Genomic DNA, 25,606 nt, shown 5'->3' on the forward strand with positions numbered 1-25,606 from the left:
ACTAACCTGTAAAATCTGTGATGTGTTAATTTAAAAAAAATCAGGCAGAAGCTATGGAAATAAACTTTGGATTAACTGAGGAAGGATAAGAAATCAGTAATGGCACTCTGTGCCATAAATCAGTGCAATCCTATGCAGAGTTACTCCAGTCTAAGACCGTTGAACTGTTAAAGTGGTGATCACCATCTTAGCTGACTCAGCAATGTATTTCCTTATTGTTATTGCATTTCCCCCCCTTTTTAGGCAGGAGATACCTGCTTGCATGTTGCAGCGCGTTATAATCACTTACCCATCATTAGGGTGCTCCTCAGTGCTTTCTGTTCGGTCCATGAAAAAAATCAGGTCAGTGCATGAACTTCATTATCCATTATGCCCCTTTTTTCTATAAGGCTTCTGAGTATCAGCTATTTCCCATATTTGGAATGGAGGATGGGGCGGTCCACTCTTATCCATGTAGAAGGCCGTTAACCGTATCAGTATATTGCTGTATAGATTTGTAGTTGTTGTTCTGGTGTCAATATGGCCTTACAGAAATGCTGTATCTTCAGTTAGTCATTATCAGAGTGTATCATCACATTTTCATTCCTTACTTTTAGACTTTTTAGGACAACTTTCAGTATCCACACATACATACTGATAGTATAAAAACTAAGACTCGTTAGGCAAAACCTGCCTACTTAATGCATCCCAAATATGGAAATATGACTTGATCTGTATTTTCCACCTGTATGTCACAGGATGTGCTGTATGTGAACGTCTTAAAGTGGAAGTTGCATCTTGTTTTTGTGACTTATAGGTCGGTGATACTGCACTTCATGTAGCTGCTGCACTAAATCATAAAAAGGTGGTCAAACTCTTGTTGGAAGCAGGAGCGGATGGGACAATTGTTAACAACGTAAGCACTTAACATTTTTTCTTACTGTTTGTAGTTATTTTTAATTAAACGATGGTTGAAAAAATTGAAATGACTCTTCGATTCCTTCACCCCAAAAAGCATCTAAGACTTTGTACATATAACGTGTACATAAATGCAATAGCAAAAGTCTTAATTGCGCAGTAACATTTTAAATGTCTTTTGAAGAGAGTATCATGTAGTCTTCCCTGTCAACAGGCTGGTCAGACCCCTCTGGAGGTAGCCAGAGAGCACAACAACCCTGAGGTTGCCCTTCTTCTCACCAAGGCTCCACAGGTACATCATGAATATAGTTCATCAGTGTTTGATTCAGAAGCTTTGTTCTACAGAAATACCCTATATTTAAGTCCCTCACACATACATTAAATTGATGATGTGTTCCAGGTATTGTCCATGGTAGGCTTGTTGATAACTCAGTCTTACATGCTTCCTTCCTTCTTCAAAGGCAGTTGCACTTCATACATATCAGAGTGAGTATTCCCTTTTCAGAAGGAAATATTTATTTAGTTTTTACTGAAAAAAACAGGCTGCATTTTTATCTCATACCTTCAACCGTTTTTAGTGCAAGCTGGTTTGAGCATTCCATTCTCTGCCTTAGGTAAAATTTTCCCTTTCTGTTGCTTCCCCCTAGAAGCGGATATTTTAGACCTTCCCTTTCTGTAATAGGATTGGGATGACTAGATCATAATGGTGGACATGTTGCCTTATGCAGGTTTCGCGCTTTAATCGAGGAAGGAGCCTGAGGAAGAAGAGGGAAAGACTCAAAGAAGAAAGGCGAGCTCAGTCCGTACCGAGAGATGAAGTGGTACAGAGCAAGGTACAGCCAGGTTTTACCCATCTTCACTTAGAAGGCTAGGAACATAGGGTAATTTCAACAAAACCCTCTTGAAACTATTGTCGAAGGCTTTCACAGTCAGAGTTCATTGGTTCTTGTAGGTTATCCGGGCTGTGTGACCGTGGTCTACACCAAGACCACGGTCACACAGCCCGGATAACCTACAAGAACCTCGTGAAACTGTTTGAATAGCTGTGGGAAATTCATCTTTTGAGTCACTGTGCAGTAGAAACCTGGGCGAACATATTAGTACTGGAGAATACTGTAGTTGGCCCTGCTCTGAGCATAAGAAGCTATCTGAGTTTTGAATCCATTTTGAATCCATTTAATCTTTGGTTGTGTGTTTTTTATACTGAAACAGGCCAGTGCCTCAGCTGCGGATGACACTCACAGCAGTGACCAGGTCCCTCAGGCGATATGTGACTTGAAAGATGACGCCCAGCTGCCTTTGTCAGAACTCAAAGGGACAAAGAATAAAAAGAAGAAACTGAGAGAAAAGGTAACAATAGATATCACTTTATAACAGCCAGTTCCTCCCTTCTTCTTCCATTAAGGGTAGGTTTGTCACTTGGAGACCTAGTAAACTAGGGTTGCCAGGTCCCTCTTCGCCACTGTTGGGAGGTTTTGGGTGCAGAGCCTGAGGAGGGCAGGGTTTGGAGAGGGGAGGGACTTCAATGCCATAGAGTCCAATTGCCAAAGCGGCCATTTTCTCCAGGTGAACTGATCTCTATCGGCTGGAGATCAGTTGTAATAGCAGGAGATCTCCTGCCACCACCTGGAGGTGGGCTACCCTATAGTAAACATTTGTGGAGATCAGTTCGCAGGAAAGGCAAGATCCAGGGCTTATTTTATATGCATCAAACTCAGTAAAAACAAGACTGGCTTACAAGACCAGTTGATCATGTAAATGTCTTAGGTCAGGTTTAAGTTACAGCTTGCCACGTTCTGGTTCAAATCATCATTCAAAGTTTTTTTCGGGGGTGGGGTGATGAGTTGCACAATATCTAGTTGTGAAGCATGTAGAATTAAAAAAAATAATTAAGCTTGTTACAGGTTTCGGCACACTCGGATCCCACATCGCCAGCTGACCAGCAGATGCCTTCTTGCCCACAGCAGAACTTGCCCAAACGCAGAAGTAGACACCGTGGTGCATCACCCCCTCCTCCCCATGAATTCAGAGCCTACCAGTTGTACACCCTTTACCGAGGAAAGAATGGGAAGATCATGCAGGTAACTGAGCAGGTTCCCATTAGAGCAACAGGAATATCTTTTGGGGAAATAAAACAAAAACATTTTCAGTGGAGTCAAGAAAGTGGAGTCAAGAAAATAACTCACCCTTCGTTATTCTGAAGAAGATAGGCCTTCATTATATGGACTTGTGCCATCATGGTTAAACAGTTCAAGATTTCTGAATTGTTTTCTGAGTGCAAGCTCCGTGGAGACAGTGCTTAGTAATGCTAGTACTGTTGGCTATAACAGAGAAATCAAAATTCCTGTTACAATAAAAAGGTCCATGTAAAACCAGATTATTTTCTAAAGATATTTATTTCAATGGTGACTGTTATATTTACATTATTATACAAATAACAATATGTTCTGCTTTTCCTCATATTCAAAAAATGTGTAATCTTCTTTCTGGGTTGGTTGTTCCTGGATATTGTATATTTGTATTTTTTGTCATTATGAATACATCAGTACAATCAAGGAAATTTCTAGCATCTCCTTTGGAACATATTCATATATTTCTAATAGAAAGCTATGGTTTTGCAGGGTAAAGAAAGTCTTTGTTCTAAAGAGTTTATATTTCCAATTAGTGTAATGAGTAATATTTATACTTTTTAGTTTAGGTTTCTGTTTAGTTTAAGACTGGTGAGCTAGAGAGGTTTTGGTGGTACTGCTTTAATGAAATTTCACAGAGTACAGGTCATAATTGTGAATCTTTTAACCTACCATAAATGTGAAGTGGTCCCGCCTCCAGTGTAAACTCACAGCAGCACAAATATTTTTGAAAAATTGGCTGCAGTCTTGACTCTTCAAAGCTCTTAACATTTTTCTCAGTCTTTCTAATTAAATAGAAATGCAAAGGAGGGGCTCTGAGCTCTTAGGCCTAGGTTGACCTATTTATTTTCAGATCCTACTGATGTTTTTATATATATATGGTCTGCCTGTCTGTTGTCATCATCTTGATCATTTTCTTCCTGTATTCCCAAGGGATTATCGAATGGAACAATAGACACGCTTGCTATGGTTACCATTGTTGTACTCTTAGCCAGCTGAAATTGTGAAGATCTATTTTTCCAGCACAGACGGATGGGTTGTCACAGTTGTTCATTTCTTCACAGGCACCAATAAATGGATGCCGTTGTGAGCCACTGATAAATAAAGTAGAGAATCAGCTTGCAGCAGCTGTGGAAGAAATAAAAGCTGAGTTTGTGACCGTACAGGATAAGATGAATAGCAAACTAGGACAGATGGAAAACAAAACTCAGCATCAGGTAAAGCAGCATCCCAGAGACAAGGCATTTCTGTAAATGTCTGAAACACCTCGTTTATAGGTTGAGGGCTGGTGTTATAATTATTATGTGGAAGCTGCTTGAAGCATCTGTAGGCATTCTAAGGGGTTGGGAGGGAGTGGGGTTGTGGCGGCAAGTTCTGTCTTATGGCATGTTCATTGGGACATATATGTGGATCTTACACGGGCAGCCATTTTGGACCGCCTGTGCTTCATCAGTAATCCACAGTGTTCCAGTGAATTCACATAGGCTGTTGGGGGGGGGGGGGGCGCAGCTTGCCACCAAGATCTTGATGATTCCCCTATGTGTTCATTCTAGCTCCTTAGCACGTGTGTAAAGGGCTACAATCCTGTCAGGCTTCAGCAAATACACAGCGTTTCAGGCAATAGACCTTCAATCCAGGCAGAGCAGCGATTCAAAGATTTCTTTCAGAAAGTCAGTGATTTCAGTAAGAGACGCGCAAGGCTGGAATACATGACAGGGGGAGTGTGGATACATTTATAGGGCTGATACAATAGGGTTACAGCAACAAAAAGACAATGTAGATGTTTCCTGCCGGTAACGACTTAAGTAAAACTGAAACAGAAACAATTATGAACAATCAGCGGAGGAGATGGCTGAGCTCTCGGCTTTGTGCGCGGGACCCGATAGCAGATCGAAGATTTACACGGGCGGGTCCCAATACAATTGTAAATCTCTGGCCGGAGCTCATGTGCAAAACGGGGGGGAAGGAGTGCACGGAGAACTCCATTTTGTTTGCGGGGAAACCATCTTGTTTGAGGACGGAGCTGTCAGAAGCCCTATTTGACAAATCCTCATGTGGCTGTTCCATGGATTGCCCCTGATCTAGGCACTGTTGGCAAACTTTCTTGACAGATGGCAGTACCATGGAAACTCTTCACAGTACAGTGGTCCAATGTGGAAGCCATTCCATGCCAGCTTCCCCATGGTGAACATAATGCGTATCGTGGGCCTTATGTTACTTCTCTAGTTTACATCTTAAATCTGTCAAGATTCGTTATTGCAGTGTAGGCCTTGGAAAGAAAATAATGATGCCTTTTAAAGCACAGGAGACCTCTTTGACCACTGACAGTAAATTGAAAAACGTGTTCACCATTTCACCCACTAGCTGGGAAATGAAATAATTGCAGTACATGAAATTTTTAGAATGATTGTCCCCTATCACAATTGTGATGTTTAAGGAATATCCTGATGGACTGATTCCTGTTTAGATCTAGTTTTATCATTGGTAAAATAAATTGAAATAAAAGGGTTGGTTGCCGGGAGAGATTTGCTAAGTAATGAAATGTGAGGAGTCAGCTTATGCATGGGTGTCACTTCTGCTGAACTATTCGGTTCTATCACAGCTCCGTGTTTTAGACAAATTGATGGCAGAGAGACTGTCAGCAGAAAGGACAGAGTGCCTTCATCGCCTTCACCAACATGCTGAGTTGGAAAGAAATGAAGGGGAGAAACGGCAGGTAGGTTAAAAAAAATCATGTAGCGAGGGTTATCTACAGCACCCTAAAGTCCTGTTGAACTTGGTGAGATTCACTTCCAAATGAATATGTTTGGATGGAGCTGCCAAAACATGCCCCTTGAGCATCTGGGAATTGAGAGAGGCGGCAGTTGTTGGACCTTGACATCCTTGTGGGTTTTTCTTGCAGGTTTCATTGGTGGGGGAATTGAAAGCATGGTGCATGTTAAAAATTCAGAACCTGGAACTGAAGCTTTCTGGAGATTCTAGGTCTTCAAGGCCAAAATCAATGCAGTCCACATGTGAATCTCTCACTGAGACCCTGGATACGGAAAATCTTCCTAGTACAAAGGACTGTAAAACAAGCCAGACTCTGCTGCAATCAGATGGTTCCCACCAGCATTCTTGCATTGCTCTTCAGAATAGTCTCTCAGAAGATACTAGTAGGAGTCAAGTGCAATCAACAGAACAAAGCTTTGGGAAGCAATATTTTGTAGTTCAACAAGCCAACGCAACAGGTACTTTCTTGTGAGCAATTTTCCAGAATGATAGGTGTGTTGGTTGTAGCGAAAAAGAATACAGGGGTTTCTTGCTCCTGAAAGTCAGATTTTGCTGTTTCCACAATCATTTGGCCCAGTCCTTTAGTCCTTCCTTTACTAAAACTAAGCCTAGTCCATGCAAATGGAATGATTTCAAATTTTATTGGTTCCTAGGACTTATTGTCTTGTATTCTGTTCACAACAAAACACTCACATGCATAAACGTTTGTGGATTGGAACACCATGAAGTGGTTGGTCTTGTAGTTAATAACTAGAAGACCGATGTAACACAGTAACACATTCCAGCTGAAGAATTTCCATTTTGTAGTAAGTAATGCCCTCCTCTGCCATCATTTGCTCTTTCCCATGGAAGAGGATTGTTTTGGATTAATACTTCTGTTTAGTAACTGGCAGAGGCAAATCTTGAAGCACTTCTCCAATTACTTACTTTGTAATGTGACACTTAAAAGAATGAGTTATCAAGGAATGTTATCAGGGAAATCTCCAGTTCAAGTCTCATCTCAGCCCTGAAAATATAGGTTGGCTTTTGGTAAGCCCCTATCATTCAGCATCATTCTTCTGCCTGCTTCTCAGAAATGATATAGGAATTATTCTGGTTTGCTTTATATGTTTCTTGTAATTTAGATGTGAATTCAGACCTCCCGCTATTACAACTGATCTCCAGGTGACAGAGAGCAGTTCACTTGGAGAAAATGGCCTCTTTGGAAGGTGGACTCTAGGGCATTATACCCCATTGAAGCCCCTCACCTCCTCAAACCCCACCCTCCTCAAGCTTCACCCCCTCCAGATCTCTCGGTATTTCCCAACCCGGAACTAGCAACTAGCGCCCTTGAAATTAATAGAATTTTGAAAGAATGGTTACATCCATAGTCCCGCTGGATATTTCTTGTTAACATACTTAAAGGAAAATGACCTGAATGGGAAACATACAAGGAACAAGGATTGTTAAAGTGATAGAAACTGTGATTACTGTTCTAAGTGTCCAAATTAGCCCATTCTAAAATACTTGCATTGTTCTTTCTGGGACAATAAATCCTGCTGTGTTGGCCTACTGAAGACCCAGATCTCAGCCTGGCGTTTGGGAATGCCTGCTATACGTAGTGTAAATTGGACATTATCACATGTATATGTTTTACTTGATTTTTGAATGATTGATTACTGTACGTTTGATAATGGACAGCTGAATCATCCGTTTTGTCCATAGAGTACTGCATCTGAGGCTATACAAAAGCTCTAGCTCCGATCAGCTAGTCTTCACTTGGTTTGCAATCATTTAGTGATCAATTTGCGTCTGTAAACCTGCCCTTTTTCCTTCCTCAATGAGGGTCTCTGCTTTTTTCATAATGTTGTGCCTTCAGGCAATACTCATTGTACTTTCCCCCTTATTTAAAGGAACAGAGCAACAGGTAGTTATTGCTGGTCCTACTCCTTCTGCGGCGTCCCCTCAAGTCGTGAGGCCTAAGGACAAAGCGGCTTACCCCAGACTGCAACCGGAATTGCCATTGTCTGAATACTCAGGTTCCAAATTAAGGCATGTTAAAGTACAAACTGCCTCACAGGCCTCTGCTGAATGTATAAAGCCAGAGCCACAGAGCGGCTACTGTGCGGACAAGGGGACGCAAACCAAGAAACCGAGCAGAAGTGGTCAGTTGAAGCACAGGCCCCACCAACACGCACCCGCTCAGCCTACGCAGCACCAGCAGCCGCTTGCTGTCCCTGAAGGAAACCAGCCCAGCCCGCAAGTTGGAAGCACTTCTCAGGCGCTGGAGATTACGCAGTATTTCTTTGAGGCTGTCTCGTGTCAGATGGAGAAGTGGTATGAAAGGAAGATTGAGGAAGCTCGGAGGCAAGCTGACCAGAAAGCCCAGGAAGATAAAGCATCCCTTAAAGAACACATTAGAAGTTTGGAAGAGGAACTTCGTAAGTTAAGGACTAAAATGCAAAAGGAAAATTAATCCGTGCTCATGAACGATACAAAGAATCTTACATTTTCACAAACAGCAATTAAGCTAATTTTTGGAAGGGGCAAGCTGTACCACACTTTTCGGATTTGTGGCCTTTTTGGGTGGTTTGTTCATCCAGTAATTGCGAGTTATTGGGAAGAAATCTTTATCTCCTTCTTCAAAGTTATGGAAAAACTGCATTTTTTTTCCTTGCTGGAAAAAAAATTATCCCCATATAGTATTCCACTTGTGGTAGTCATTCTGTAGAGAATGCAGTTGCCTCACCCGTCAGTGCCAATGATACCACCAAGGTAATGAGTGACACCATCCCCTCTTCTTCCCCTCGTCAATATCTATCAATTTGTGAAATTGCTTTATACATTTAAAAAATTATTTTGAAGCTGAGCATTCTCTAGCTATTCCATTTAGCTCCGTATTCTTTTAAAAATAAAACAATATGGTCAACCAAGGCTACCTCTTCTTCCTGCAAAGCTGTGCACTGCCATTTCATGAATCCATACAGTAATGTTATGTCTTTCTTTTGAATTTAGTTTACAATATGTAAACATGTGTATTTGTATGCCTAAGCACACATACTCAATAACTGTGAAAAACTCCCTGCTAGGCTGCTGGCTATTACTAGAAGGCCTATTAGTGTGGTGGAAGATACTTTCAACCTGTAGACAATTTTTGATGAATGGAATGGCTTGTGAGTATATAGAAGGTCATGTCTTCCTACAAGTCTTCTTTACTGTGTTTGTACCAGATGACTCATCTTTAGCATAGTGACTCTCAAAACCTGCATTTTTCCATGTAGTTTGTCTTGATGGACCAAGGAATCCCAGCTTTAAAAAACATACTGCCATTCAGCCTTACATTTTATTGTTGTTTTTTAATTGCTACTGTATTTTTAAAAGTATGACTGAATGTAGTAGCATATAGTGTCCTGAAAACATTTTTTTTTTATTTGATGGCTTCAGCTGCAAGTTATATATAATGTTCTTTGGACAAACAAACACCACCATGGTTTCCCCCCAAAGTTAAATTCCCTAGTCCAGCTAAAGAGTGTGTGTAAGCATACTTATGTGTATCCCTTGCTAGATTTGGAACAGACAGCATAAATAGGGTACACATGACTGAGGATAGAGTCCTGCACTGTGTTGCTTGAATGAGTACATTGTGATGTGCACTTAAATGCAAATACCTATCCATGTCCTTACATATTCCTAACTGAATTGACTATAGATCATATTCTTTTAGATTGCCCTGAATTTTCAAATTTGAGAGCAGAATTTATTTTTCCTTTGTTTAAGCAGGACTCTATGGCCATTAATGCTTGGTAATTAGCAGCACGTTCCAGGCTGAATTGCCCCGCATATTTTTTTGAATTTTTCACGCTGAACCGTCATTCTGGAAGTGACTGCGAAGCCAGGACTTACCTGCTTCGCATTACTGAAGAGGCCCTTTAACGCGACCTTTAGGGTTTGCTCTGCTCCCGCTGCAAAGAATCCCCTGAAGGAACCATGCAAAACCACGGCCACATGTTAGCTATGCACATTCTAATGGCTATGCAAACAGGAATGAAGGAGCAGGTGAGTGGGGGGTGGAATTTTTTCTTTTGCTTTGGGACCATGAATAGGCATTTTTAAAGTCGCATTTAAAAAAAGAGCTTTGAGCAAGCATCAAAATTGACCATGCATAAATGGCCTATCTCTTTAGAAGCTGTCTTCTTACTTACTAAGAGATGAAGATTTTAAAATAACATCGGGTGTGGCTACATTTTTGGCAGCTGTAGTAAAATCATGTTGTAACTCAGGTAGCAAATCTTAGGCTTCCCTTTTAGAGTTTGATGGCTTGCTGTTTATTACTTTTCTTGCAAATGCTGTAATTAAATGGAAGTATTAGTTTTTAATAACTTGTATTTTGTACATTCTAATAGTAACGGATCGTTTGAATTATACTTTTTCTTTTGTATACAAAAAATGTGCTGCAGATTTAAACACACATACAAAGTAATCAGAGCTAGAGGTACAGCAATACTTGTTCAATTGTGTTTTTTACAATTGACAGGCTATGACAATGCTCCCTCTTATCATGGGGATCTTCAAATATCAGCATATGCACAGTCCACTGCTAATTACTAGAATCTGTCAATCAGGCCAAAAGATACAGTCCAAGGAAGATTATGCATCAAAATAATTGCATCAAAATCTATAGTATATAATTAGTGTCCCATAGTTTTCAACTGAATGTATACATGCCTAACTTACTCCAGGACCTTTTGGGACTTTTGCACACATTTTGCTGTTATTCAGAGGTTGGAGGAAATCTCTATGTGTTAAAGGCATATGGATTACCTTCCTCTGCAATGAATGAAGAAGCTCCAATAGGCAACTTACCTGGAGCAAACAACAATGTCCTTAAGGCCAATACTTTGCCAACCCACACTATTTAAGTCTCCCCACAACACACAGGAAAATGCAATCTGAACCATTTTGTACTGCTTTGCAAGGGTAGTGAATATATTTAGTGTAGTGGTAAGCAGGAGCTTGGTTTCTCTTGGTTGATAGCAGTATCACCTTAATTATGAGGAAAAACTTTAGTGACGAGGTAGGGACAGAATCATACTAGTCTCCTCATAGTCGTCTCTGTTGCATTCTAGGAGAATACGATAATCCGAGTAATTGTTGGACCATGTCAGATGAGCTCGTTCACGAAATTAAACATTTTTGCTGATTATCTCGAACAATGTTTTCAACAAATCAGTATCTTTGGCACAACTGGGTAAACAGTGGCTCCTCAGGGACATTTTAGGTAGGGATAATGCTAGGGGGAAAGTGTTAAGTCACCCTTCCTCACACTGAGGTCCACATTGTAATTGAGCCCCGATATTCGAAGAAATAAAAATGGTGGGAGCTCAGTTTACAGAACTCCCAGTGTCTCATCTGGTCTAATCCTCAGAAAAATTTGTGTCAGCAGATGAAGTCAGTTATTTTCTCCCACTCCATGCTGAATAGATGATCAGCTAGGCAGGCGCAGGTCGCTGGACTTGCTTTTCCTTCTGACAGGTGATCCTCAATAGTCCAGGTTTCCACAAACACAAGTTTGCACTCTAAACAACTTTTATTGCTCCCTGTAGGAGAGATCTGTCTGCTGAGATGTGTTTCTAATTGTGATCTCCGACCACTAGGCTTTTGGTAGAACTGTTTAGGATGCTAAAATAAGATGCAACTAAAGAGTCTGTTTTCATAGAGCGTTCTAGCTGCTATGAACTGTTTTTAGAATAATAGTTCATTACATGCAAGCTTGGGAAGGGAACAATGTATTTACGACTGTGGAGCAATATAACTTTAACTGTGTAATAATGAATTGCTTGTTATAATTCTTTAAAGGTGTAGTACCTGTAAAAAACTAATACAGTACTAAAAAAAAACTCCATACCTGATTCTTATGATTATTGTAACACCTGCAAGTATTTTTATAATAAAAACAACCAAAGTAATACTATAGCAACTGTATGTGAGAGTTTTAAAAGCTAGATGCTGAAATTTGGTTTGCAGTTTTAAATGATGTACAGCCCAATCGTATACAAGTTTACTCAGAAAGAAGACCCGTTGATGTTATGGAATATAATTACAATTAAGCATACGTAGGGTTGCAGCCTTATCCTTTTTGTCTGGGTAACTAATACCTCTGTGTATGAAGTATCCCACTAACACTCTCCCCCTATAAATAATAGGGTTCATAAGTATTGTGTGAATTTGCATTGGAGGAACAAACCTTTTTTGTTAGTAGTTTTCTACCAGTAGTTCTGGGACAGTCAGTGTTAATTTGGTATCCTGTGCTATACTGGAGCATTTCCATGTCTAGCAGCGCCTAACCAAAATATGTAACTAATATTTACTTGTCTTCATTATCATTATTATAATGCCTTGCTAGTGAAAATACAGACATCTAGATTACTGTATCTTACTGGAGGCTTTGGGCTAAGCAGCTATTCAGCTTCTGTTTTTCATCACAATTTTCCTTGTTAAGCATGAATGTACTTATACAAAGTGCTGTGTAAAATGTATATTCTTCTGTAACTGATGATTTTGGAATTAAATTATTACCTATCAGATGTAATAGTTTTTTACGGAAAACACCTGTACAGTGCCTATTGGATTACTTGTGCCATGTAGTGAATATAATGGGAATGAATTAAAACATTGGCTTGCATAAACTGTTCTAGAGTTTTAAACATGTTGGCTCAATAAACTTTGCAAATGTTCTTCTAAAGTCGGAAAACAGCAGTAACAAAGGCTGTCCCTCTAAAGCACTGAAAACCTTCAACTTTTAGTAGTGTATAGTCAAGGCTTTTCGTCCTTCATACATAACCAATACATGAATGGGGGGAAAATCAGTTTTACCATTTGCATATCAGTTTGCAAAGGCATATACACTCAATAATAGAATAACTTCTTCAGTCTGACAGAGAAAGGTTTTACAAAGTCATTGGTAGAATTCAGTTAACGCAGTGCCTGATGACATTTTGAGCAATGCTTTTCATAGGAGTGATCCATATTTTTGAGGTAGCAATCCACTTTGTCTTTTGATGTGCCTAAGTCAGGTTTAGACAGTACCCCTTCCCAGTCTTTCTTTACAGATTTCTACCCATCACAGTTCAATCCTTACAAGCTCAGCTTTCCCACCTACAACAGTCTGTATAAGCATCACTCTTTGGTTCTATGAGAAGTCCCTCCACATCGGATGTCTTCTGAGGAAGCTACATTAAAAGAGTATTATATTCCACAATTAAGACTAGGATTTTGCTAATTTCAGAATTCTCTCAAGTTCTTGAAGCTGTATGTTCCCCTGAGTGATCATCATCCTGATAGTGTCCTGCAAAATAAAAAGTATGTTTAATAGGCACTTGCAAGGCAGTATGTTTAAGCGTCTATGCTCAGCAAAACACTCAGCCTATGAAGTGCATGATATTTAACAATAATGATTACTAGCATGCTTTCTACTATAAGGTTACAAAAAATAATCCTGCCTTGCAGCAGCTCTACATCAGGCGCAGTTCCATTTATGATAAAGATAATCCACATCATAAACAGCTTCATATTACAGCTCCTGCATGCAACCCAATATCCCAAAAGCCTTTGTTCAACCCACTTGGGGACTTTCTGTAAATTAGCACCATGACAGTATCAATTATTTTCAGTCATCACCTGACCAGCTTTGGAAGGCTGGGTGAAGCTTTTTTCACGATACAGTAGTTAATAGTACTCGTTTTATTGTTATTAGCTTAACAATGTGCATAGGCCTATAGTTAACTATTTCTCACCTCTTCTGTAGCACCTTTATTCCCTTTGAATTCTGCCCTTGCCCAGTCTCTCAAGTAATGACGATCAGTTTCATTGGGTACCTGACGAATAGCTTGAAGAATTTTTCTGTATAACTGAAGAACCTGCTGCCGTCTCAAAAACTATAAAAAAATGACTATCAGCTCTTACCTTAGGTTGCACATTCTACAATACTGATGCAAATATACAAGTGTCTTATACCAAGTCCAGTATTGTCTGTTAGTTTGGTATTGTCTACTTTCTTTCTTGGCACTGAAGCTTGAATAGGGAAATTCTGAATGGAATATCTGGCTCCATCACTGAGCTATCACGCCAAAGACACTACTCGTGATGATCTAAATAACCTCTATAGAAACATCAAATATTAAACCAATCAATGGCTGCACAGTCAACCACACGTATGTGTATATTTCTTCAAAGGCAGTCACTTGTACACATGACGAATGCTGCATACATGAACCACTATGGTTAGGCTGCTGGACCAAGATCTGGGTTCAAATGCCCACCGTGAAACCTATTGGGTGACTCGGGGACAGTAAGTCTGTTTCACAACATAATTTACCTTACAGGGTAATGTGGATAAACTGTGCAGAATATTTACCCTAACTGAGCTTTTTGGAAGAAGAGTAAGATTACACCCGAGCAATAGGGTTGCCAGCTCTGGGTTGGAAAATATATGGAAATTTGGGGTGGGGGTGGAGCTTGGGGAGGCCAGGGTTTGGGGAGGGGGAGAACCTCAGCAGGGTATAGTGCTATAGAGTCCACCCTCCAAAGCAGCCATTTTCTCCAGGGGACCTGACATTGGTTGTCCGGTGATCAATTGTAATAGCAGGAGGTCTCCAGGTGCTACCTGGAGGTTGGCAACCCTACTGCAAACAAAAATAAAACTGTTCCTGACACTCCCAAGCAACAACAATGGAAGAGGAAAGCGGTGCGCATCTGCTGGTTTCTCCCCCCCCCCTCAGTCAGTGAGTCGATACCTTTAAGAGCACCCTGCTAGCTAGGGCTGCCAGGTCCCTCTTCGCCACCGGCGGGAGGTTTTTGGGGTGGAGCCTGAGGAGGGCAGGGTTTGGGGAGGGACTGCAATGGCATAGAGTCCAATTGCCAAAGCGGCCATTTTTCTCCAGGCTGGAGATCAGCTGTAATTGCAGGAGACCTCCAGCTACTACCTGGAGGTTGGCAACCCCACCGCTAGCGTACATAGATGATAGCGTCAATGTTTGGAGCGTGAGCCCAGTGAATTTCCTGCCTATCATTCCGGCAAACCTAGCGAGTATGCTGCCGGGCAGGGTCGCCAACCTCCAGGTACTAGCTGGAGACCTCCCGCTGTTACAACCGATCTGCAGCCAATAGATATCAGTTCCCCTGGAGAAAATGGCTGCTTCGGCAATTGGTCCATCAGAACAATCTTTTTGTTCATACTCCTGTAGCAGGGACCATGTGAACCTCTAACAAGAGGTAGGGTTGCCAGCCTCCAAGTACCGGTAGTAGCTGGAGATCTCCTGCCTTCAATAAGAATTTGTACTTACATTGAGAACAATTTTGAAAAATATTCTTGTACATAGGAACTTGTATATACGGTCTTTTGCAGGTCTTTGATGTACAATTTGTCTTGTGTTGTCTGTATTTTTATGTAGTAGCTTATAAAGAATTTTGCACTTTGTTTAAATTGTCTTCGCTCCTGTACTGATTTCCAAATCCTTTGATACCTGTACAGTGGTGTCTATTTCAGCCTCCAAGTAGTAGCTGGAGATCTCCTGCTATTACAACTGATCTCCAGCTGGCTGTTAGCGCACTAGGTATTCCCAGCGATGTCTCAAGAGTTTGAAAGTGTTATAAAAAATACTGTTCGCACTTTCTATGTATTCCCACCAATGCATTGAGTTTGAAAACGTCATAAAAAAAATACCGTTCGCACTTTGGCCCCTTTAGCTGTGAGGACGTCTTCCAACCATTTATAAGCCGTGGTATCCAAAAAACCCTTTTAAAGCGATGCTTTTAATAACATTTTCAAACTCTTAATACATCGCTGGGAACACAAAGCGCGGTCACCCCAAGAGGATCAGTCCACCTGGAGAAAACGGCCGCTCCGGCCATTTGACTCTATGGCACTGAAGCCCCTCCCCTCCCCACACCCCGCCCTCCTCAGGCCCCGCCCCCAAAACCTCCCGCTGATAGCGAAGAGGGGCCGGGCAACCCTACAGTTGGGGCGGGGGAGGGGGGAGAAGGCGGTAGCTCAGGGCCCACCGCAGTAAAGACGGTTCGTTTTCGTGGCTTCTGTGCAGGGACTGCGCAGGCGCAGGCCAGCCACGGAGATTAAAAAGCTTTGGGAAGAGTAGGCTCCCCAGGAGCGCTCCCCTCCCCCCAGTGCGTGACCAAGCCTCAACGGCTTTAACCGCCCAGGGGGTCACATGACGTGGGGGGTAGGGCGCACTCTCCCCTCAGTTCTCATTCTGCCCCCGCGGAGAGAACATGGCCTCTCCTCCTCCCCCCCCCCCCCGCCATCGCCAACCAGCCGGAGCGGCGAGAGGCGGCAAAGAAACGGTTCTTTGGGGTGGGGCGGGAGGCTGCCTACGGGCCGCTCCTCTACCTGCTTCAGCGTCAGCGTGGCCGGGGGCAGCCGCGACGACGCCATCACAAGGCGACGCCGGCGGCCGGAGCGCTTCCCGCGTCCTTCGCCGGCGGCTCTTCAGCGCCTCCCTGGGCCCAGGCGCTTCCAACGTGGGGGGGGGGGAGGAGAGAGGGGCAGGGAAACCGCCGGCTTCCCACGAGAGCGATGAGAGGGGAGCCGCCTGGAGCTCCCCTTTGCCTGCGGCTCCTGCCCGCCCCGTTGCAGGAGGGAGAAGGGCCGTTTGGGCAATGGGAGGCTTTGCCCTCTTTCAATGCGCATCCCCCCCGCCCATCCAAATCCTCAAAACTCATTTACATTGGGAAGTATCGAAGGTTATGTTTTGCTCTGATTCAGTTGATTAAGGTAGAAACATCATTAAGATTAAAGATTTAGATTTTAAGAAATGGAATCTGATTTATTTATGAAGTATTGTATTGAATTAGAAATTAAACGCAAAGGTGACAATAAAGTTGTCAAAAAAGATAATGCACAGTGGGTAGCCGTGTTCGTCTGTCTGCAGTAGTAGAAAAGGGCAAGAGTCCAGTAGCTCCTTAAAGACGTAACAAAAATATTTTCTGGTAGGGTATGAGCTTTCTGAAGAAGTGAGCTGTGCTCATGAAAGCTCATACCCTACCAGAAAATATTTTTGTTACGTCTTTAAGGTGCTACTGGACTCTTGCCCTTTTCTACTATCAAAAAGATAAGAGGAGAGAGGGGAAGTCAATGTAAATATATGAACTAATTAGTTATATAGAATAGAGAAATATTGTTTATATCATATAATTATCTTACTGAATGATGGAAACTAGTGTACTATAAAAACAATAAAAAAATGTTATAAAAAAATTCTCAAAACTCAACAGTAAGCCCCCATTGAGAGTTTTGAGAATTCTGATGGGGGGGGGATGCGTATCTAGAGCAGTGGCTCTCAACCTGGGGCTATATGCCCGCCCCCCGGCCACAGATGGAAATTGCACAAATGGGGGGCCATGGCACGAGACATGCAGCAGAATAAAGAGGCAACAGACTGTGCTTCCTTGATTATTTCCTACTACGGTACTACTCTTCTTCCTCTCCTTTTTGTTTCAGGCTGGACGTTAAAGGTTGCTCTAGAAAATGCAAAAGCCTCCATAGTCGGTTGGTCACATGAAAACAAAAGCATTACATAGCTTTTGTTTTTGGATCGCCAACTTAGTCCCACAGAGCTGGCAGAACTCACAAGAAAGCAACATGTAAGTCATAGTTTTTAAGGCAATGGTGGCAGTGAGGATTTTGAGATTGTTAAAGTTCTCAGCTGAGATGTTCCCAAGGTAATGACAGAAACTTACAAAGCTCTTGTACAGCCACTGAATAACTTTTGCTTATGACACACACTCATATGTCTTGTTTTTTTGTTTTGCTGTCAGGTCACATCTGATTCGTGGCAACCCCGTAGGGTTTTCAAGGCAAGGGACCTTCAGAGGTGGTTTGCCATTGCTTGCCTCCATGTCACCTTGGTATTTCACTCTTCTTCCCATCTAAATACTAGCCAGAGCGAGGGCTGAATGTGTGTGGCCGGCCCAAGGTCACCCAGCAACCTTCCATGGCATTAGTGGGGATCTGAACCTGGGTTTCCCAGATCCTAATCGAAAACTTTCACCATTACACCATGCTGGCTCCCCATTCCATGCATTAAGTTTATTCATGAAGTTCACTTTGGCCATTTATGCACGGGAGGTTTTGCCTTGGATTTGCCCCTCTTTAGATGCACGTTTTCCCCATCCAAATTCTTAAAACTCAACAATAAGCCCCCATGCAGAGTTTTGAGAATTCGGATGGGGGAAATGTGTATCTAGAGCGGCAAATCCAAGGCAAAACCTTCCATGCATAAATGGCCTTTAAATAATCACAGAAACTGTTACCTTACCAAAAGGTGAGTGGCATCTGTTTCCCCCCCACACGAATAGTTACATAGATTTATCGTTCCACAGGGAACAATACAGTCAGTAAGCCCACTGTGTATACAGGTTTATTTTTTAGTAAAACTAGGAAGCTATTTATTTAGGATGTTTCTATGACATATCTTCAGAGTCCTGCTATCTATAGCTACCTAGAATTTGCATACCAGTAGATTATCCCAGGTGAAACTGGTGAGATTGCTCCTGAGAAAAGGGGAGTAAGTCAGCCTTCAAAAACATACACTGGAAACAACTGTTGAACAGCAGGTTGTGTGGAAAGGCAGCCTACTCTCAGTCACAGACATAGCAGGAGTTGCGTTCCAGGCAAGAGCTGTGGCAATCACATGACCACACTCAAGGTAACCATCTATTTTCTAGAAATATCACACTGATTTTGAGTGCTGGAAAGACATTTCCCCCAGATAAGCAACACTACCTTGAGAATATACATTTGGGTTTCCTAAGCCCCGTGGCGCAGTGGTAAGCTGCAGTACTGCAGTCCAAGCTCTTCTCACGACCGGAGTTCGATCCCGACGAAAGTTGGTTTCAGGTAGCCGGCTCAAGGTTGACTCAGCCTTCCATCCTTCCCAGGTTGGTAAAATGAGCACCCAGCTTTCTGGGGGTAAAGGGAAGATGACTGGGGAAGGCCCTGGCAAACCACCCCGTAAACAAAGTCTGCCTAGTAAACGTCGGGATGTGACATCACCCCATGGGTCAGGAATGACCCGGTGCTTGCACAGGGGACCTTTACCTTTTAAAACAATCATATAACAGCTGTGTAACTCTTAAATAAAATTAGACAGTGGATGGTCTTTGATGCTCACATCATCTAAGCAGATAAATGAGCAGGCAAGGGGGGAAACTAATTACAGAAATTAAGGCAGTTTTATAATTTGTCTGATTCTGCTGAGCATGAGCATAAGGCACTTGCAGATCTTTGCCATAGTCCCTCTCCTCCAGCACCTCCATTGGCAGCTGCAGTGGGGAGGGGCAAGTAGGTGAAACAACCCCTTCTCTGTTTCTCATACTCATAGAACCTCTTGGGCCAGTGTAAGCACCACTGGTAGAAGAACAAGGAAGGACGATGTTGCCAAATTTCACATTGCAGCTCCCAGGAGCAAATTTTCACAGGTTAAAAGGGGGTGCTGGAGGAAGAGGAAGATCTGCACCCACAAACTCCGTGTGCTTTGTACAATCCAACTCAACCCAATGTTCTTAATAAAGAGGAAAACTGTTTTGGAGTGCATTTCTGCCCTGATTAAAAAATGGACACAATTACAAACAGCAAAACATTTTTATTATTAAACACAAATGGTGCATAGTTTTTCTAATGAAAAAGGGGGTAGGGAGGAAATGTCCTGTGAATGATTCAGGATACCAAAACGTTTGTCTAATGTTTGCATTAGACAGAGAGCAAACTTCACAGTGTAAAATGATAATGCAGACACTTTCATATCACAAAATACCCTTCTGGCATTATCAGACAACCAGAACAACCATGAACAGTTTCAAGTATTCCAAGTAGTATTTTTTTGGCTGTGTCAATTCACCTTTTCCCCAGCAGGTTGTGTGGAAAGGCAGCTCACACATGTTGTGTGCTCACACATGTTGACCTAAAACAGACATGTACTTTTATTATGGTTAAACATTGCTAGTTGCAGTTTCCTCTCAGAAGCAATACTAGTTTCTTACTACGATAGAAACAGTCTTTGAAATTTTCATATCACTGAGACATTATTCCTAATTAACCTTAGAATAAATTATTTGGATAGCAATGAAAGGAGCAAATGGGTTTCCCTTGTTTCCAGATAGTGGTGACAAGTAAACTGACTCATTTTCCGCTTATCATGGATTGCATAGTTTCCTATACTGAGTAGGAAGAATGCTCACTTTCAGTGTGTTCTTTCTGGCCCATTAAAACAGCAGCTTATATAGTGATGAATTCAATCAGATCAGGCAAAACTCTACAGGCTGTCTGAGGTAGTTACCAATTCAAACCACTGCCTGAGAGCATCACTGAGAGTCTCCGGAAGAGCATTCACATCTCTGAGGATTATGTAGAAAGGAAAGGGAAATTCTTCCATGTATGACCTTATTTCTGGCAGTTCTCCTGGGCCTTTGAATACAGGTACTTTTATATCCAAGACGGAATCCTGAAAATTAAAGTGACATGGCGATTAAAAGCAGATACCGAGTTACACATGTACTATACCAGGAGTGGGGAACGTCACGCCTGGGGTTAGTTTAAGGCTCATGAAATCATTTGGTCTGGCCTTTCGTGGGTCCTGGCAGATGTCTAGCTCAGAAGGATCTAAGACTGATGATCTGCCCCCTCCCGTGGACAGGAATAGCCTCTATTCAAGGCAGATGGGAGTTTGTTTTGCTGAGAAAAGGAACCTTCGTGCCCCCCCCTTGCAGAAGAGTTATTAACTATGGAGCTGCCAGGTCCGCCCAAGAAACTGTTAACCCTTTCCAACTCGGGACATGGAGAAACGTATTCCCACTGTACCACAAGAGGGCTGGGGGTGGAAGTAGCAACAATGGACAGGTTAAAGGAGGCAGGACAAGAATGCGTGCGCGGGGGAAGTTCTTAGCCAGTGTGTCCTCATTTCATCCCTGCAGGTGGAGGTAGCAAGAGCCAGCTGTAGAATCTGGCCCCGACCATGCAGAGCAGGAGCAACTCCGGCGTGTGGCTGGTCAGCTATGCCTGGCTGGTGCAACAGACCATACTTTGCCACAAGGTGGCCGAGTGTGCCATCGGTTGGATGCCTGCTGGCTTGCCCTTGCGGGGGGGGGGGATTGTGTCATCTGGGGCAGCTGCCTGCTTGGGTCTTGGTCGGCTAATTTTTAAGTTGATAATTTTGTATGGCCTACGACTGATGTTATATAATATCCAAATGGCTCTTGGTGGAAAAAGGTTTCCCCACCCCTGTACTATACCTACCACTGGGCATTTTTTCATTACTAAAACCAAGCAGAGACAAAAGAACAATCTTACTATAATAGGAGCAGTTATGAGAAGTCTGCTAGGAAAGTTGGATGTATCTCCATACATTGGATCCAAAAGAGTCAAAGCCATTGCTGGATCTGACAGAGCCGAGGCTCCTGCTGGAACCGCAAGAACTGCCACAAAACGGGTCATGGAGGAACCAGATGGTAAGGAACTGATAGAGGCTGTCTCTGCAGTCAGCTCAGTCGGAGAGGCCGTCGAAGCTGAGAGCTGAGGAGGGGCGTTGCAGTGTGCCCACATGCACAGAAACCGTTTGGAGGGTTTTCTCCCATAACGCGGCCTTGAATCTAAAAGCCCCGTGCAAGAGGGCCTCAGGGGTAAACCTCTGGCAGACAGGGCACGACTGCACATTGTGAGTTTCCCCCCAGGCACAATAAACACTCCTGATGTTTGTTGGGAGTGTGTCATTTTTGTGCCGCACTGGGAATACTTCTTAAAGAATGCCTTGGAGGCCATCGGGCACAAGGTTAGGCGGCAGGCCAGCTAGGTCAGCAAAAGCTACCTCAGCGGCAATTTTGGGATCCAGCAGTTAAATCAAGGGGCCAAAGAGGCTCACCAAGCACAGAAACGGGGCACTATAAGACTCATGATCTCACAGAAAATGCTCAAAGAGTAAGTACACAATGGCTGTTGAAAAACATTTACACACTAAGGTGGCAGAAAAAGAACTCAGGAGGGGGCACCCCCTTGGATCATAGGACGACTTGGGTGGGAACATCGTCCAATAGGATTTGAGGGTGGGCACCCCCTGCTGTTGCTATCAGGCTAGAGAAAAGTCTACCGAAGGCAGGCCTGCTGGGACGCAGTGCCGTATGTGGGGCTACACTGGAAGACTGAAGATGAACAATTTTGTTACACTAACCACAAATAGGAGCAGTTGTGAGAAGACTGCTAGGAAAGTTGGATGTATCTCCATAGTCTTAATTCTTTTCCCAAACGTTTTCTATTACTAATGCAGTACTAGTGCAGATAGCTACCACATGGAGCCCTTCCATATTCAGTGAATTCAGTTCCCAAATGAGTAGGCTGTTATATAGGTGTACTGTTACAAGGATATAATGATCTAAAATCTAAGGGAAAGATTATAAGAAGCCAAGCTTGATGTTACGACTCAAATTATTTTTATATTATTGCTTGTTTTACTATAATCCTCCAAGCTTTATCGAATGGCTAAAATTACCTTGCCTTATCTTCTCCAATGCCTGGATGATAACTAGCACCACGGGGGATACTATTACTAGTATTACAACAAGTAACATTAAAAGAAAACATAAAAGCATGGAGCTTTGCAGTTTCTGGAACTCAGTACCTGCAACAGAATGAGCCTAAGGAATAGCTGAATTTTGACTTCAACAGAGTGGCACTTACTCCCCATTCTGAAAGGAAATGGTGGGGCTACAGCACTGGAAAACTGTTTTTGAGAGAGTCAGAACCAACTGAGGAATTATTAAAATTTGGCATGTTCAGTAATACTTAGCAAGAGGAGGTTAAACTAAAAACACCCCTCCAAATCAACTCGGTCTAGTATACGCTCTGGATGATTTTTTCATTATTTTACTATTGAACTGGACGCTTCTTCAGTTATGTAAAATTGTTATGCTACAGCACGATAAGGACCTTTTTACAACCAACAGGCCATTTCAACCCTGTGAAAGGAAGTAACATTATCCCAATTTGGTCTCACTCACCCTTGAGTTGGGGTTGTCCAACACTACAAAAATGACAAAGATATTTGCATTCTGAACAGACTGGACAGCTGCCGTGACACGTTCCTTGCCCTCAAGGAAAAGACCTCTTCCATCAGATACTATTAGCAGTAGCTGAGCAGTTTCTGTTCGGGAAGAAATGCATTGTTTTATTAAAACAAGGGAAAAAGATAAATAGCATTTCATCAAAGCTTCGTGTTGCTATAATATGCATTTAGAATACCTGAAAGAAAGCTATGAAAAAGCGTGCCTTGGCTGAGACATTGCCTGTCCGCACCAGAACATGCCAACCCTGAACTCCAACAGAGCCCGGTAGATCGCTCTGAGCTCCAAGACATTGATGTGAAGAAGCTTCTCTTCTCTCAACCAAGAACCTTGGGCCAATCAACCTTGAATGGTTGCTCTCCCCATATGTGTGGTCTTGTGCAGACAGGCCTGGCCTTTGCTGAGGTTGGACTCCCTGGACCACCAATGTAGCAACCTTCGATGACAGTGTCACAGCTATGTCCTTCTTGAGAAGAATCAAGAACTGGTGTGAACAAAGGAGCCACTGCAAAGGTTGAGCGTAGAACCCAGCCCATGGGTCGGAGCCTATACAAGAAATCATTAGACCCTGGTGTGTCAGCATGATTCCTGCCCAGGAGACAGGAAGTCTGACATTTGATCATGCCTCCCTGAGCACGCAGCAGGAATCACCCACTTCTCAAGATGCCCTTCCCTCAGAGCGAGAACCCACTTATTTGTCTTTTTGACAGTCTATAGTATCCATAATACTCTCTTCCAACACCACATTTCAAAATAATCCACTTTCTTCCGGTCAGCTTTCTTTAATGTCCAACTTTCACACCAGTACATAGTAATAAGGAATACGATGGCATGAATTAACTTACCGTATATACTCGAGTATAAGCTGAGTTTTTTAGCCATGATTTTTGGCTTAAAAAACTCACCTCGGTTATACTTGGGTCAATACGGTAATTCGCCTGCCGGGCCCTCTCCCAGCGTGCTCCCGCCGGCCAGCTGATAGGCGGGCTGTCCTGCCTTCTCCCCCCCCACCCCACCCGATTGCGCCTTCTGCGCTGCAGCGACGGCTTCTTCCCCCCACCCCGCGCGATCGCGCCTTCTGCTGGGCGGCGGTTTCTTCCCCCCACCTCACCCGGGCCGGTCCTCCCGCTTGCCAGCTGACCCTGTGGGGCCTCCTGTGTGCAGGGAGGGGGCCGCCGCCTTCCTTGCGGGCCAGGAGCGGCCTGCGGGGCCTCCTGTGCGCAGGGAGGGGGCCGCCGCCTGCACGCCTGGAGCCCGGTCAGGTAAGCCTGCAGGGGGGAGGGGGTGCATTTCCCCCTCGGCTTATACGTGGGTGCCTAATTTTTCACCATTTTGGGGGTGAAATTAGGCGCCTCGGCTTATACTCGGGTCAGCTTATACCCGAGTATATACGGTAATCTTGGTGCCCAGTGACCCATCCTTACAATTCAGAATCTTTTCTAGCTCCTTCATGGCTGCCCTTCCCAGTCTCAATCGCCTTCTGATTTCTTGGTTGCAGCCTCTCTTTCAGTTGATGATGGAGCCAAGGAATAGAAAGTCCAATTTCAATTGAGCAATTCCAATTTCCTCCTTGTCCACCTTAAAGTTGAGTACTTCCCCAGTAGTCATTTCTTTTGTCTTTTTGATGTTCAGCTGCTTTGGCACGTTCTGCTTTAACTTTCACCAGTAGTCATTTCAAATCTTCGATATTTTCTGCCAGTAATGTGGCATCATTTGGCATATCTCAAATTGTTAATGTTCCTCCCCACAATTTTCACTCCACCTTCATCTAAATCTAATCCAGCTTTAAGATATGTTCTGCATTCATGATAGTAAAAAGTATTACTGTGGGCATGACAAACACTCACCTGGATTCATGTTCTGAGAAAACTGCTGTGCAGCAGCAAACATATTTGTTGTGGATTCTAAAAACTGCATGAAAAACAAGTAAATAAGATAATTATGAATCAAGAACAACGGTCTTAAAAATTATTCTTAAAAACAAAGGGACAACTGCCTAAGGCTGTGAGGTACCCCAAACTCTTATAACTATTCTTTGCCCATAGACTCTGGTTAATTTGGATGGATTTCAACCACATATACTGCTTAACAGGACTATACCCAATTTTTACACACTCATTTTCAGACTGAAAACGGAATGTGAATTTTGTAGCTTCTGCTCATCTTCTTTTTCAGATGCTATTTGAACCAGTTTGTTACAGCTTTAAACCAGTTTGTTTACTTAAACCCGCTTGTTACAGCTTTAAACAAGTTTGCCTTGGCTGTGGCTACTTTAGACAGAAATCTTCTAAAATAAAGTAGTTCCTTAATTGCTCTCCTTTCACTTTCCCCCCACCCAGAATAACAGAACTTTACAATATCCCATACAAGGATACCTTCCTCCACTGATGGAGAATAAGACATTAGATTTACTGTGAAGGTTTCTTCTTATCAGTGGACTTGAAGGTATCCTTCCCCACCCTAGTTGATGGAGGAGGAATGGGAAAGAAACTCCTTAAATCAAAAGGGACACTTATCAGGTTTCTTTCTCTCACCTATTTTTTGGCCTTACAGTATCTCCACTTACAGGTCTTCAGGGAGAATTCCCTATTATGTGATTGCGACACAAGAGGTGGATCTATTTCCATCAGAAGCTTGGCAAGATATGAACTGGGGAGTTGAGCACCTCCTGAGGACAGTGGAAGCCTCTGAAAAAAATGTGCACATTC

The 25,606-nt window shown here is 42.9% G+C and overlaps 3 protein-coding genes across 8 annotated transcripts in view; 1 reads left to right on the top strand and 2 right to left on the bottom strand.

The window, feature by feature from the left end:
• Nucleotides 1-8,399, top strand: part of ANKRD6 (ankyrin repeat domain 6) — a 40,130-nt gene extending 31,731 nt beyond the window's left edge. For 5 of the 6 annotated variants that reach the window (XM_056856356.1, XM_056856360.1, XM_056856355.1 and 2 more), the window contains 10 exons: nucleotides 244-342; nucleotides 797-895; nucleotides 1,112-1,189; nucleotides 1,626-1,730; nucleotides 2,110-2,247; nucleotides 2,802-2,978; nucleotides 4,091-4,243; nucleotides 5,629-5,742; nucleotides 5,929-6,256; nucleotides 7,691-8,399. In XM_056856356.1, coding sequence (XP_056712334.1) covers nucleotides 244-342; nucleotides 797-895; nucleotides 1,112-1,189; nucleotides 1,626-1,730; nucleotides 2,110-2,247; nucleotides 2,802-2,978; nucleotides 4,091-4,243; nucleotides 5,629-5,742; nucleotides 5,929-6,256; nucleotides 7,691-8,253 — 1,854 coding nt within the window. In that variant the 3' untranslated portion in view covers nucleotides 8,254-8,399. The remainder of the gene's footprint in view (nucleotides 1-243; nucleotides 343-796; nucleotides 896-1,111; nucleotides 1,190-1,625; nucleotides 1,731-2,109; nucleotides 2,248-2,801; nucleotides 2,979-4,090; nucleotides 4,244-5,628; nucleotides 5,743-5,928; nucleotides 6,257-7,690) is intronic. The other variant, XM_056856358.1, reaches the window with a different exon arrangement.
• A 4,511-nt stretch (nucleotides 8,400-12,910) lies between these two features.
• LYRM2 (LYR motif containing 2) lies at nucleotides 12,911-16,224 on the bottom strand. Its single transcript, XM_056856732.1, has 3 exons — nucleotides 16,180-16,224; nucleotides 13,571-13,711; nucleotides 12,911-13,122 (listed from the first exon to the last, which is right to left on the bottom strand). The coding sequence occupies exons 1-3, from the start codon at nucleotides 16,222-16,224 to the stop codon at nucleotides 13,042-13,044; spliced, it is 267 nt and encodes an 88-aa protein (XP_056712710.1). The 3' UTR covers nucleotides 12,911-13,041.
• Nucleotides 16,225-19,966: 3,742 nt separating this feature from the next.
• Nucleotides 19,967-25,606, bottom strand: part of MDN1 (midasin AAA ATPase 1) — a 125,860-nt gene continuing 120,220 nt past the window's right edge. The window contains exons 100-102 of the mRNA XM_056856148.1: nucleotides 24,746-24,809; nucleotides 22,836-22,978; nucleotides 19,967-20,290 (exon numbers count right to left, since the gene is read on the bottom strand). Of these exons, the coding sequence (XP_056712126.1) occupies nucleotides 20,102-20,290; nucleotides 22,836-22,978; nucleotides 24,746-24,809 (396 nt within the window). The 3' untranslated portion in view covers nucleotides 19,967-20,101. The remainder of the gene's footprint in view (nucleotides 20,291-22,835; nucleotides 22,979-24,745; nucleotides 24,810-25,606) is intronic.

Source organism: Euleptes europaea, chromosome 10 (genome assembly GCF_029931775.1).
Source record: "Euleptes europaea isolate rEulEur1 chromosome 10, rEulEur1.hap1, whole genome shotgun sequence".
Classification (NCBI taxonomy): Eukaryota; Metazoa; Chordata; class Lepidosauria; order Squamata; family Sphaerodactylidae; genus Euleptes; species Euleptes europaea.

What these genes read in the sequence shown, in the direction of transcription:
- LYRM2 (XM_056856732.1), bottom strand. Translation starts at nt 16,224, where the DNA reads ATGGCGTCGTCGCGGCTGCCCCCGGCCACGCTGACGCTGAAGCAG. An exon ending in CCACGCTGACGCTGAAGCAG is followed by an intron (nt 13,712 to 16,179) that starts GTAGAGGAGCGG and finishes ATTTTTTTATAG; the next exon opens with TTTTTGAGACGGCAGCAGGT. An exon ending in ATAAAGGTGCTACAGAAGAG is followed by an intron (nt 13,123 to 13,570) that starts GTGAGAAATAGT and finishes TTTATTTTGCAG; the next exon opens with GACACTATCAGGATGATGAT.